Source organism: Zootoca vivipara, chromosome 2, assembly GCF_965207765.1.
Source record: "Zootoca vivipara chromosome 2, rZooViv2.hap1.1, whole genome shotgun sequence".
Lineage (NCBI taxonomy): Eukaryota > Metazoa > Chordata > Lepidosauria > Squamata > Lacertidae > Zootoca > Zootoca vivipara.
This window is the reverse complement of record NC_142584.1, coordinates 111,621,092-111,635,270: the sequence shown is the minus strand read 5'-3', so window position 1 is coordinate 111,635,270 and position 14,179 is coordinate 111,621,092. Positions and strand designations below refer to the sequence as shown.

The 14,179-nt window shown below is 48.1% G+C and overlaps 1 protein-coding gene across 2 annotated transcripts in view; it reads left to right on the top strand.

Moving 5' to 3' along the window:
- LOC118079168 (uncharacterized) overlaps positions 1-13,397 on the top strand; it is an 88,972-nt gene extending 75,575 nt beyond the window's left edge. Inside the window, exons 2-3 of one of the 2 annotated variants that reach the window (XM_088663479.1) lie at positions 185-347; positions 8,621-13,397. In XM_088663479.1, the coding sequence (XP_088519605.1) occupies positions 248-347; positions 8,621-11,547 (3,027 nt within the window). In that variant the 5' untranslated portion in view covers positions 185-247 and the 3' untranslated portion in view covers positions 11,548-13,397. The remainder of the gene's footprint in view (positions 1-184; positions 348-8,620) is intronic. The other variant, XM_088663480.1, reaches the window with a different exon arrangement.
- Positions 13,398-14,179: the final 782 nt, after the last annotated feature.

The window sequence follows — 14,179 nt, the reverse complement described above, 5'->3', positions numbered from 1 at the left end:
TGAATATCGAAAATAAAAAAGGAAGGGAGGTGATGAAAGGAATTGCTAAAGGTGTTTGAAAATGGGTGGGGGCTCTTGGGATGGGGGTGCCCAGTTGGGGCTTCTCCAGGGGCAGCAGAATGTATTGGGCAGGAGAATCCCTGCAGGGGCTCTAAGACTCCCTTGGCTTCTTCCTCCCTCCTAGGAAGCTGCAACTTGCTGTGATTTCTGCCCTCCTCAGGAAGCTGAACCTGCAAACCTGGCCAGGATGGAAGGAGGAAGATGGACGGTTGACCTGGTCAGGCTGTCTCCTGCTTCCCTCCCCACAACCTCTGAGCATTCCCTCCCAGGACCCTCGGATAAATCTGGTGAGTTCCAGGGGAGAGGAGATGGGGACAGGGATGGATGAATGGATGGTGGAGGTAGAAAGAGGAAAAGATGGAGAGGAGACAAAAGGCAGGGAGTTCTTGGCAGGAAGAATGAAGGCGTGAGGCCTTCTCCAAAGCAACTCTTTGTTTCTTGAATCCCTTTCATAAAGTAGTGGGGGAAGATTTCAAAACCAGGGCGCACTTTCCCCTAGAAAGTAATGCAACATGGATTAATCCATTCCAGATTTTTAAAAACAACCCCTAAAACAGCAATTTAACATGACCTTAACAAGACCATTGATCCATAAAATGAAAAGCAATAATCAATGTTCTTGTGAGGGACAAGGGATACAGGGAAGTCCCTCCCATCTTAAGTTCCAGCCCATCCCCAAGCGCTGGAGAGAGTAAGGAGAGCTCTGCCTCCAGCGGAGAGTCAGGAAGTGGTGTCCGAGGCTCAGGCAAGGTTGTGGAGCCCAGGCCGCAGGTGGGGCAGGAAGTTGGACGCACGGGGGCGAGGCCAATCCCCCCAACTCCCGAATTGCGACGCAAACGTAGGGGGAAGAGGTTGGGTCTGCCAAAGCTGTGGTGCTGGAAGAAAACGCGCCAATCGCCATTCGGGAGTTCTGACACCTCACCTTAAGGATGCATTTTTACTGCTCTGAACACTGTAAATAATCAGCACTTAATAAAAGCCTTAAAAGACCATGCTGGAGTCGTTACTCTAGAGTAGCCATACCAGGCCCTCTGACAGCAACTCCCGAATCTTTTTTTGGCTACTTTGGAGTGCAGCGATGAGCGCTCAAGAGGCTGAGCATTGGAGGCTGGAGGCCGAAGCAGCGAAGCAGGAGCTGCAGAACCTCACAGCGCAGGCACGGCAGCAATTGCAGGCCGCTCAGGAGGAAGCGCGAGGGGCGCAGGAGGAGCTGAACAAGCTGGTGGACCAGGTGAGGACAAAAGAGGAGACTGAGAAACAGCTAAGGGTGATGGTATTGGACCTGCAGAAAAAGTTGGAAGAGGAGAAAGCCGCTAGAGGTGGGGGGGCGCCCCAGCCGCAGCTAGTCCAAGTGAGAAGGGGACAGAGCCTAGTCACCAAGTTCAGCGGCGACCCTAGGGAGTACCTAGGATTCGAGACAGAAATAAATTATGCGCTGGAATTGCATGCAGCAGAATTCCCAGATGACGCGCACAGAGTCTCCTTTATCATAGAGCATTTGACGGGGGCCGCCCGGGAATGGGTAAGACCGCTCATAGCGCAAAAAAATCCTTGCATGAAGAACGCAAAATTATTTCTAGAAGCCTTAAAAATAATGTACGCTAGCGACAGTGAAATGGAGGCCACTAAACAGGAGCTTCATAACTTAACACAAGGAAAATCGACAGTTAGGGACTACTGGGCGAGATTCACCATGCTGGTGCACAAACTGGGGTGGGATCTGCAAAGTGAGCCAGTGAAATCAGCCTTCTACCTGGGTTTGCATGCAGACGTTAAGGATGAGCTGGCAAGAGGTCCTAGACCGCAGACTATGGATCAGTTGAGCAAAGCGGCGCTAGCGGTGGGGGTGAGACAGGAATCCAGATGGTATGACAAACAAGCGACGCGCGCAGCAAAACCTTGGTTCCCACGCTCCCAGGACAGACCACATCACCAAACCCCACCCCAGGGCCCGCCCCCAGACCCGCCCAGACCAAGCCCAGAGCCGGAACCGATGGAGATCGGGGGAGCGCGTGCGCGGGCTTTTCAAACCCCGGCGGCGCCAAGACGTCGCGTCAGAGACTGCCCTCATCGCAGAGAGTGGCAAGGAAAGGCGGGAACGGTTGTACCTTCCCCCACTGACGCAGCACCACAGCAGGGAAACGAGACAACCTGGCTGCAGGAGACAAGGGGCAGCAGCCAGGCACAGTCAGCAGACAACAGCCCCAGCCCGCCCACCCGCACAGAGAGGAGCAGAGCCAGCCCACCCCTCCCAGAGCAGGAGTGGTTCTAGAAGTCACGCTAACGCTCCCAAATGGCTATCCCCTGACAGTCCTCGCCTTAATTGACAGTGGTGCCTCAGCCAACTTCTTCTCGAGAAACTTTGCAGAAGAGCACCAGATCCAACTTCTGCAGCTGGATTTTCCCCTGCACGTAGCCACCATTGACGGCAGAGAGTTGCTGGGAGGGGCCATCACTCACCAACCCCCCCCCATGAGAATGACGGTGGGAAGGCACTCAGAGACACTGGCTTTCAACGTCACAACCATCTCAGACCCCCCCATCGTTTTGGGAATGAGCTGGCTGGCGCGCCACGACCCCTCCATAAGTTGGCACCAGAGATGCATCACGTTTGGGTCGGACTTTTGTCTGGAACATTACATGCAGCACCAACCAGGGGAGGGGCCTCCGATAGCCACGGTGGCCTCCATGCATGTCAAAGGGGGTGAGGCGATACCCAAGCCGTACTGGGACCTGCAGGAGGTCTTCAGCGAAGTGGAGTCCGACCACCTACCCCCACACAGGCCTTTTGACTGCCAGATCAACCTGGTGCCAGGGGCAACGATACCCCCAGCCAAGCTGTACGCCATGTCAGATCAGGAACTGGAGGATCTGCGCGCTTTCATCGACAAGAACCTCAAGCGGAGGTTCATCAGAGAAAGCAAGGCAGCAGGGGGCAGCCCGGTCTTCTGGGTGGACAAGAAAGACTCGCAACAGCGCCGTCTTGTGGTGGATTTTAGACGACTGAATTCAGTGACAGAGCCAGTGGCTTTCCCCATGCCCAGAGTGGATGATCTCCTGACAGCGGCACGCAGGGGCAAGATTTTCACCAAGCTAGACCTAAGAGGGGCGTACAACTTGATCAGGATCCGGGAAGGCGATGAATGGAAAACCACGATGTTCACGCCTCTGGGCTCTTTTGAATATCTGGTGATGCCCTTCGGGTTGCAAGGGGGCTCAGCATGCTTCCAGGCCTTCATGCACCACGTCCTGGGGTCCCTCCTCTTCAAGAACTGCTTGGTCTTCCTAGATGACATCCTTATCTATTCCAATGACCCAGTGCAGCATGTGAAGGATGTCAGGGAGGTGTTGCAGCGCCTGAAGGACAACCACCTGTATGTGAAGCTGGAGAAGTGCAAGTTTCACACCAAAGAGGTGGACTTCCTGGGCTACAAGCTGTCAGACAAGGGGCTGGCGATGGACAAGGACAAGGTGCAGGCCATCCTGGACTGGCACAGCCCCAGGACGCGCAAAGATGCCCAACGCCTACTAGGCTTCGCTAACTTCTACAGGAAGTTCATCAAGAACTTCTCTCGTGTCACGGCTCCTATCACCGACTGCCTGAGAGGCAAGCAGAAGTTCCGGTGGACACCAGAGGCGCAAGCAGCGTTCGAAAGCCTCAAGAGGGTATTCGCTTCAGACCAGCACCTGTTCCACGTGGTGCAGGATGCGCCCCTACGCCTGGAGACAGATGCTTCAGACAAGGCTCTGGGAGCGATTCTGTTGCAACTGGACGCCAACAGAGAGTGGAGACCCTGTGCCTTCTTCTCCAGGAAGCTAACCCAGCCAGAACGCAACTACACAGTGTTTGATAGGGAACTTCTCGCGATCCACGCTGCATTCCAGCACTGGCGACACTTCCTGGTGGGCGCCAAGCACCCCATCCAGGTGTGCACAGACCACAAGAACCTGGAGTTCTGGAGAACTGCCAGGGTGCTCAACCAGCGGCAGATACGGTGGGCAGAGTTCTTATCGAACTTCAACTTCTCCATCCACTACATCCCGGGGGAGCAGAATGTCAGGGCGGATGCCCTCTCCCGCAAGCCAGAGTACATGGAGGAGGAGTTGCCACCAGCACCCAGGCACATTTTCCCCCCATCAGCATGGTCCTGCGGAGCAGCAGTGGTGAGCGAGGCAGAACTCACAGCACTGACAGCAGCTGATGAATTTGCCACCCGCATCTTCAGAGAACTGAGAGGGGGGAGGGAGCAGGCTAAAGACTTTGAGGAAAGGAGGGGTTTGCTTTTTTACAGGGGAGCCCTGTACCTGCCAACCAAACAGCTGAGAGGTAAGGCCCTCAAGCAGATGCACGACAACCCAACGGCGGGTCATTTCGGAAGGGACAAAACCACTCACCTAGTCATGAGACACTTCTGGTGGCCAGGGGTGCGGGAGGATGTTCGGGATTATGTAAGGGGATGTGACACCTGCCAGCGAGCAAAGGTGGTCAGAGCGCCACCAGCAGGTTTGCTGGAGCCATTAGCCACACCGCACAGGCCGTGGGAAGTAGTGTCCATGGACTTCATCACAGACCTGCCGTCGTCCAGGGGCAAGACCGCAGTGTTGGTGGTGGTGGACCTCATGTCCAAAATGTGCCACTTTATACCGTGTGCCAGGGCGGTCTCGGCAGAAGAGACGGCCAAACTGTTTGTTGACCACGTATTCAGACTGCATGGATTGCCTTTAAGAGTTATTTCGGATCGTGGCCGCCAATTTGTTTCCAGTTTCTGGCGGCGGCTAATGAACCTCCTGCAGGTGGAGGTCAGTTTGTCTACGGCTCGGCACCCGCAGACCAATGGACAGGCGGAGCGGGTCAACGCCATTCTGCAGCAGTACCTGAGATGTTACGTCAGCCAGAGGCAAACGGACTGGGTGGATCGCCTGCCACTGGCAGAATTTGCCTACAACAATGCGGTGCACTTCTCCACAGGGGTGTCGCCCTTTAAGGCCAACTACGGGCGCGACCTCAGATCTTTCCCGGAGAGGGAGGGGGAGGAGGAGGAAGAGGGCCCACAGGCAGAGGATTGGGCAGAGGACCTGGAGACGGTGCACCAGCAGCTCAGAGAACACTTGGAGAGGGCCAAGGAAGCGTACAAGAAGGGGGCAGATCGCCACAGGCGACCGGGAGAGGTCATCAGGGTGGGGGACAAGGTTTGGTTATCCTCGGAAGGTCTTCCCACCAGGGGGCGATGCAAAAAGTTAGCACCCAGGAGGCTGGGCCCCTTCACGGTCATGCAACAGGTCAACCCGGTAGCCTTCAGGCTAGCACTGCCGGAGGACATGAGAGTGCACCCAGTGTTTCATAGATCACTGCTGTCGCCGTACAGGGAAAGTACCAGGTTCAGGGACAGTGATCAGCCTCCAGAGGGAGGGGGGGAGACGGGAGACGCCCGACAGCTCAATGAGGCAACTGAGATTTTAGACTCAAGGAGAGGGGTGAGAGGGCTGGAGTACCTGATAGCATGGGAGGACACTCCGCCGTCCCACAATGAGTGGATACCGGCCACGGAAGTACCTGAGGAATTTTTAGTGGAAGAGTTCCACGCCCTGTTCCCCCACAGGCCCAAGCCCTGGCACATGGAAAGGGAGGGAGAGGGGGAGGGGCAGGAGGAAGGGATAGCAGGCAGCAGCTCTCCATGGAGATGGGAAGCGGAATTTGAGGACACGGAAGAAGAGGTGTGGGTTTCACCGAGGTCGACGACGTCAGAGGCAGGAGAGGACTGGCAGAACATTTTTACTCCCACCAGCTCTGACGCCACTGACTTCTTGGGATTCCCGTCTTCTCAGGGGGAAGGAGAAAGATCGCAGGATTGGGGGGAAATTTTTACACCCACAGGCTCGGATGCCACAGACTTCTTGGGGTTTCACTCGTCCCCAGCAAGCAGAGAGCCACTAGGGAGGGGGGAAGAGGAGCCTGGGAGGGGGGTGGATGTGAGGGACAAGGGATACAGGGAAGTCCCTCCCATCTTAAGTTCCAGCCCATCCCCAAGCGCTGGAGAGAGTAAGGAGAGCTCTGCCTCCAGCGGAGAGTCAGGAAGTGGTGTCCGAGGCTCAGGCAAGGTTGTGGAGCCCAGGCCGCAGGTGGGACAGGAAGTTGGACGCACGGGGGGGAGGCCAATCCCCCCAACTCCCGAATTGCGACGCAAACGTAGGGGGAAGAGGTTGGGTCTGCCAAAGCTGTGATGCTGGAAGAAAACGCGCCAATCGCCATTCGGGAGTTCTGACACCTCACCTTAAGGATGCATTTTTACTGCTCTGAACACTGTAAATAATCAGCACTTAATAAAAGCCTTAAAAGACCATGCTGGAGTCGTTACTCTAGAGTAGCCATACCAGGCCCTCTGACAGTTCTGTACCATAAAATAAATAAGACAGTATTGTAGATAAAAATTAAAATTAAAATTTTTTTGTACCTGCACTGATGATAGTCATTGTTTGGGTGGGGAGCTTTTATCCCTTTCCACAGTCACTCTCTCACTCACTCACTCAACCAATCAATTATAAAACATAAAAACAAGCCACAGTCAAAAATGAAGAAGCCACACAAACAAAAACACAAAAAAATCGGAAAAAACTAAAGCACCAAATGTCACCTCATAACACTGCAACCAGAAACGGCTTTAATATCAATTGGGGGGGGGGGCTTAAATTAGCTGTGCAAGGGAACAAATGGGATGAGAAAAGCCTTAATCACAATGGGGGGGGACTTAAATTAGCTGCACAACAGTAAAAATGGAAGCCCAGGAGCACGTTTGGTTTCCGAGGGAAAGTTCATTCTTCCCCATATCTAAATCTCATTTTATTTACATTAACTTTTAATGCGTTCCTATGGGAAAGGGTGCCTCGCAAGACGAATATTTCATTGGATGAATTGACCGTTGGAACGAATTAAATTCGTCTAGCGAGGCACCACTGTATTTCCTCACATTCTCGTAATTGTCTTTAAAAATATTAATATTCTTAGCTGTCAAATAAATCTCTCAAAAAAAATTATGTATAACTAACTCTGTTTTCTGTTGTAATTCCTTTTTGTCTTGCTCCATCATGTTTTTTACCAAAAGCTTAGTCTTATTCTTGTTTAGTTTAAAGCCTGCGACTTGCCCGAAGTCCTGTATCTTTTCTACCAACTTCAGTAGAGTATTTTTGGGATCCGTAACTGTAATTACAAGGTTAACTGCAAAAGCTTTTAATATATATGCTTTATTTCCCACTGTTATTCCTCTAATTAATTTCTCCGCTCTTTCTCTCTCGCCAGGGCCTCTAATACCAAAATAAATAATAATGGTGATAGGGGATATCCTTGCCCCCTTCATTATTTTACAGTTTTCTGTTATAACCTTATTAACAATCAGCATGGCCTGTTGGTAAGAATAAATTGCATCAATTCCTCTCCCAAATTCATTTTTTTCTATTATCGTTTTCATAAAAGCCCATGAAACGTTATCAAAAGCCTTTTCAGCATCTAAAAGTATTGCCGCTTTTTTCTCATTTCTTACTTCCAAATATTCAATAATATCTACGGTATTATATTCCTTATATTCTCCTTCATCTGATGTCCTGGTAGAAAGCAGGCCTGAGTGTGATAACAAATTTTCTGCTGAAACACCTTTCATTCGGTTGCCCAAAATATGAACAATACTCTAAATGGAATATTTTTCTCACCTTTTAGTTCAAGAAATATTGAGTTCTGGTCCGAAAGCGTTCTTTGTTGTATTTCTACTTTTCCAATATATGGACTTACATCCTACAGGAGACATTGATGGCCAACAACATGTATAGCTTGAAAAAGAGGATTAGTCTGATGTCTGCTCTGCTCTGCCCTCACGGTCCTAGGCAATAATGCTTCTTAATACTAGTTCCTGGAAAGCACAGGAAGGCAGAGGGCTCTTTTGCTCAAATCCTGCTTGCTGGTTTCCCACAGGCATCTGGTTGGCCACTGTGAGAACAGGATGCTGGACTAGGATGCCTAATCGAGCGGGCTCTTCTTATGTTCTAATACAGGCACCCCCAAACTTGGCCCTCCACATGTTTTGGGACTACAACTCCCATCATCCCTAGCTAACAGGACCAGTGGTCAGGGATGATGGGAATGGTAGTCCAAAAACATCTGGAGGGCAGAGTTTGGGGGTGCCTGTTCTAATATATTGCAATATTTTTACACTTACATTTGGCATACCGGTAGTAACACTAAAGTTTTACTTCTTAGTCATAGGAGAGACTGCTACTCGAGCCTGTGATCATTTCCTCCCTGGAAAAAGGGAAATACAGAGATGTGTCTAGGAAGCCAATTCCAACATAGATGATAAAATAATGCAGTTTATTAAGTGTGAATGGAGTTAGCGTGTTGTTCTTGCCATTATCTCATCTGCATTCCTAAAAATTTAGAACATAGCAAGGACAGTGGAGAATGGAGACGGTGTTAAAATAAGAGAAGGTGTGTATTCGGATTGACATGTGTTCAGTTTCTTTCTTGTCTTTCTTGAAAGTCTAATAGGATTTTCTTCCGCCCAATCCGAAACAGGTGAGGAAGATGAGGGCCAGAATTCTATGGAGCCACCTGTGACTTCATTGGGAAGAATCAAGAAACAGTTTAAATGCATGGAATGTGGGATGTGCTTTAGTCACAGTGGAACACTTAGAAGACATCAACAAACTCACACAGGGAAGAAATCATTGAAACGTACAGAGTGTGGAAAAAGCATCAGTCAAAATGGAACACTTAGAATATATCAACGAACTCACATGGGGGAGAAACCATTTCAATGTATTGAATGTGGAAGGAGCTTCACTCAATATGGACAACTTAGAATACATCAACGAACTCACACGGGAGAGAAACCATTTGAATGTATTGAATGTGGAAAGAGCTTCAGTGTAAGTGGAGCACTTAGAATACATCAACGAACTCACACGAGGGAGAAACCATTTCAATGTACTGAATGTGGAAGGAGCTTCACTCAATATGGACAACTTAGAATACATCAACGAACTCACACGGGGGAGAAACCATTTAAATGTATTGAATGTGGAAAGAGCTTCAGTGAAAATGGACACCTTAGAATACATCAACGAACTCACACAGGGGAGAAACCATTTAAATGTATTGAATGTGGAAAGAGCTTCATGGAAAATGGAGTACTTAGAAGACATCAACGAACTCACACAGGGGAGAAACCATTTAAATGTATTGAATGTGGAAAGAGCTTCAACAGGAAGGATAAACTTACATTACATTGGCGAACTCACACGGGGGAGAAACCATTTCAATGTATTGAATGTGGAAGGAGCTTCACTCAATATGGACAACTTAGAATACATCAACGAACTCATACAGGAGAGAAACCATTTGAATGTATTGAATGTGGAAAGAGCTTCAGTGTAAGTGGAGCACTTAGAATACATCAACGAACTCACACGAGGGAGAAACCATTTCAATGTACTGAATGTGGAAGGAGCTTCACTCAATATGGACAACTTAGAATACATCAACGAACTCACACGGGGGAGAAACCATTTAAATGTATTGAATGTGGAAAGAGCTTCAGTGAAAATGGACAACTTAGAATACATCAACGAACTCACACAGGGGAGAAACCATTTAAATGTATTGAATGTGGAAAGAGCTTCATGGAAAATGGAGTACTTAGAAGACATCAACGAACTCACACAGGGGAGAAACCATTTAAATGTATTGAATGTGGAAAGAGCTTCAACAGGAAGGATAAACTTACATTACATTGGCGAACTCACACGGGGGAGAAACCATTTCAATGTATTGAATGTGGAAGGAGCTTCACTCAATATGGACAACTTAGAATACATCAACGAACTCATACAGGAGAGAAACCATTTGAATGTATTGAATGTGGAAAGAGCTTCAACAGGAAGGATAAACTTACATTACATTGGCGAACTCACACGGGGGAGAAACCATTTCAATGTATTGAATGTGGAAGGAGCTTCACTCAATATGGACAACTTAGAATACATCAACGAACTCATACAGGAGAGAAACCATTTGAATGTATTGAATGTGGAAAGAGCTTCAGTGTAAGTGTAGCACTTAGAATACATCAACGAACTCACACGGGGGAGAAACCATTTAAATGTATTGAATGTGGAAAGAGCTTCAGTGTAAGCGGAGTACTTAGAATACATCAACGAACTCACACAGGGGAGAAACCATTTAAATGTATTGAATGTGGAAAGAGCTTCAACAGGAAGGATAAACTTGCATTACATTGGCGAACTCACACAGGGGAGAAACCATTTAAATGTATTGAATGTGGAAAGAGCTTCAACAGGAAGGATAAACTTACAGTACATTGGCGAACTCACACGGGGGAGAAACCATTTCAATGTATTGAATGTGGAAGGAGCTTCACTCAATATGGACATCTTAGAATACATCAACGAACTCACGCGGGAGAGAAACCATTTGAACATATTGAATGTGGAAAGAGCTTCAGTGTAAGTGGAGCACTTAGAATACATCAACAAACTCACACGGGGGAGAAACCATTTGAATGTATTGAATGTGGAAAGAGCTTCATGGAAAATGGAGTACTTAGAAGACATCAACGAACTCACACAGGGGACAAACCATTTAAATGTATTGAATGTGGAAAGAGCTTCAACAGGAAGGATAAACTTGCATTACATTGGCGAACTCACACAGGGGAGAAACCATTTAAATGTATTGAATGTGGAAAGAGCTTCAACAGGAAGGATAAACTTGCATTACATTGGCAAACTCACACGGGGGAGAAACCATTTAAATGTATTGAATGTGGAAAGAGCTTCACTCAATATGGACAACTTAGACGACATCAACAAACTCACACAGGGGAGAAACTATTTGAATGTATTGAATGTGGAAAGAGCTTCAACAGGAAGGATAAACTTACATTACATTGGCGAACTCACACGGGGGAGAAACCATTTAAATGTCCTGAATGTGGAAAGTGCTTCAGTCGAAATGAACACCTTAGAAGACATCAACAAACTCACACGGGAGAGAAACCATTTCAATGTATTGAATGTGGAAAGAGCTTCAGTGCAAATGGACACCTTAGAATACATCAACGAACTCACACGGGAGAGAAACCATTTGAATGTATTGAATGTGGAAAGAGCTTCAGTGAAAATGGAACACTTAGAATACATCAACGAACTCACACAGGGGAGAAACCATTTGAATGTATTGAATGTGGAAAGAGATTCAGTGAAAGTAAAACACTTAGAAGACATCAGCGAACTCACACAGGGGAGAAACCATTTAAATGTATTGAATGTGGAAAGAGCTTCAGTGTAAGCGGAGCACTTAGAATACATCAACGAACTCACACGGGAGAGAAACCATTTAAATGTATTGAATGTGGAAAGAGCTTCAGGGAAAATGGAACTCTTAGGAAACATCAACGAACTCACACGGGAGAAACCATTTAAATGTATTGAATGTCGAAAGAGGTTCAACAGGAAGGATAAACTTACATTACATTGGCAGACACACAGGGAAGATGCTTTAGTCGGTATGGAACCTTAGGAAACATCAGCTAACTCCCTCGGGGAAACCACAGATTTATGAAATGTGGAAAGGGCTTCAGAGGGAGTGGAGACCTTTAATAATAATCATCATCATCATCATAATAAATTATTTGTACCCATGGCGACTTCCGGTTTGCCGCATCTGACTCCAGACGCACCCCGACGGAGCTCCGGAGGACGCGCACTCACCGCCAGAGGCTAAGGTGTTTTTGAGGCTTCAAAGCCCCTCAGAAAGGGACAGGGGGAATCCCTGTACCCGAAGGAGTCGCAGAGCGTTGGAAGGGTCTCTGTAAAAGGACAAAAAGTTCCAGAGGAAGACCATAGACGCTGGTAGTAGCGATCTCCTCCCCCGCGGCGAGAAAGCCTGACTTCTGGAATGGACCAGCGGCATAGCCTCCGATAAAATAAGAAGCCAGCTGCCTGCCTGCTCTCTGACTAAAAAGGTTGGTGCAACCCCTTTGAAATCTTTAAAAAAAATGCTACAAAGAAGCAGGAGACCCAGCCCGGGAAAAGCAGAGGTGGAAAAATAGACATAAACTCAGTGAGCTGCAGACAGCGGGCATATGTACTGAACACAGGGAAAAGAGGAGGTCAACTTCAAATCCCGTCGTATTGGGAGTATCTGCATCAACTCTAACGCCAAAGAACGAACTTTAGGCTTAGAACCTCATAAAACTTGGTAAAAACTTGGTAAAAACTGAATAAGAGGGGCGGAGAGACTAACAATACGATCAAATTGGAGCACGAAGTAACCCAAGTCATTTGAAAAGCTATTAAGGAGCGGGAAGGGGGTTTAAAGAAAAGTAAAGTAAAGCCCTTTGGGGATATTTTCGGGGCCCCAGTAAAGCCCAATTGGGGGGAAAGAAAAAATAAAAGAAAAAGATTTTCGAAGATATAGGTCTTGAAAGACTTGTGACTCTTGAAAAACAATTCCAACTACTTTGCTGAGTCATTGTTGCAAAGCTCTGTAACTTTAAGAGGTTACAGTCGAAACAGATATTGGATGTACAGTTACAAAGGAAGGAAGGAATTAAAGGAAGGAGTGGAGGGAGAAGGTAACTGCAAAGCTGCGCTGCCACCTGCAGGACAAAATAAAAAGTCCACATTTGAAGAATAAGAGAATATAGACTTAACTCTATACATTGTGGTTCCTTACCTCTCCCCTCCAAGTGGGAAATTTTATAGGAACAAAGCCCTCTGAAGCAAAGACATTAAAGACATTAAAAGATAAAGCACTGTACTGAGAAAGACACACTTAAAAATAAACAAAACAAAATAAAACTCAAGCCATTCTACAATTCTACAGAAAGGGAAGAGAACTGGGAGATCTATATATAGAGAGGGGGTCACGAAGAGTCGGACACGACTAAACGACTAAACAACAACAACAACATATATAACTGCACTTGATATGACCAACCCAAGCAAGAAACAGACAACCTTAAGCAACTTGACAACCAACTCCAACCAGCTCAGACGGAACTCAACCCAAGACGCTGACATGAACCTGGATATGAAAGAACTGATATTGGGATTAAAAAGAGACCTTTTAGAAATGAGAAAGGAATTGGGGGAGAACGCTAAAAGTACCGATCAAAAATTGGACATGATGGGTAAGAAAATAGAAAATGCAAAGACTGTAACTGACCTAACAGTTAAATTTAATGATTTAGTAACCAAAAATTTTGAAGTTACAAAAACAGTACAAGAACTGAAGGGTAAAACAATAAGTTTGGAGGAGGGGGTTAAGAGGGTACAAAAAGAATGCAGAGAACGGAAAGGAGAAACAGAAAAAGTTAAGAAAGATATGATGGAAATGAGGGACACACATGAGGCAGTCTTGGATGCAGTTGCGATGATTGAGATGCATAGGAGGGAGAAAGAGTTACCGTGTTTCTCATATTATAAGACATGTCTTATATTAATTTTTCCCTCAAAAAAACACGACATGGCTTATTTTCAAGGGATGTCTTATTTTTTAATAAAGTGCACGCGGGCGCTGTTTGCTGGGCTTGTCAAGCCCAGCAAACAGCGCCCGCCGATCTTCGGTGACAGGCGGGGGTGGGCGGAGAGCGGAGAACGATCTCCGCTTCACCCCCACCCCCGCCTGTCACACAGCACAGGTCCGAAGATCGGCGGGCGCTGTTTGCCGGGCTTGTCAAGCCCAGCAAGGAGCACCTGCCGATCTTCGGTGACAGGCGGGGGTGGGGGGAGAGCGGAGAACGATCTCCGCTTCCCCCCCACCCCCGCCCGTCACACAGCACAGGGCCGAAGATCGGCGGGCGCTGTTTGCCGGGCTTGTCAAGCCCAGCAAGGAGCGCCCGCCGATCTTCGGTGACAGGCGGGGGTGGGGGGAGAGCGGAGAACGATCTCCGCTTCCCCCCCACCCCCGCCCGTCACACAGCACAGGGCCGAAGATCGGCGGGTGCTGTTTGCCGGGCTTGTCAAGCCCAGCAAGGAGCGCCTGCCAATCTTCGGTGACAGGCGGGGGTGGGGGGAGAGCGGAGAACGATCTCCGCTTCCCCCCCACCCC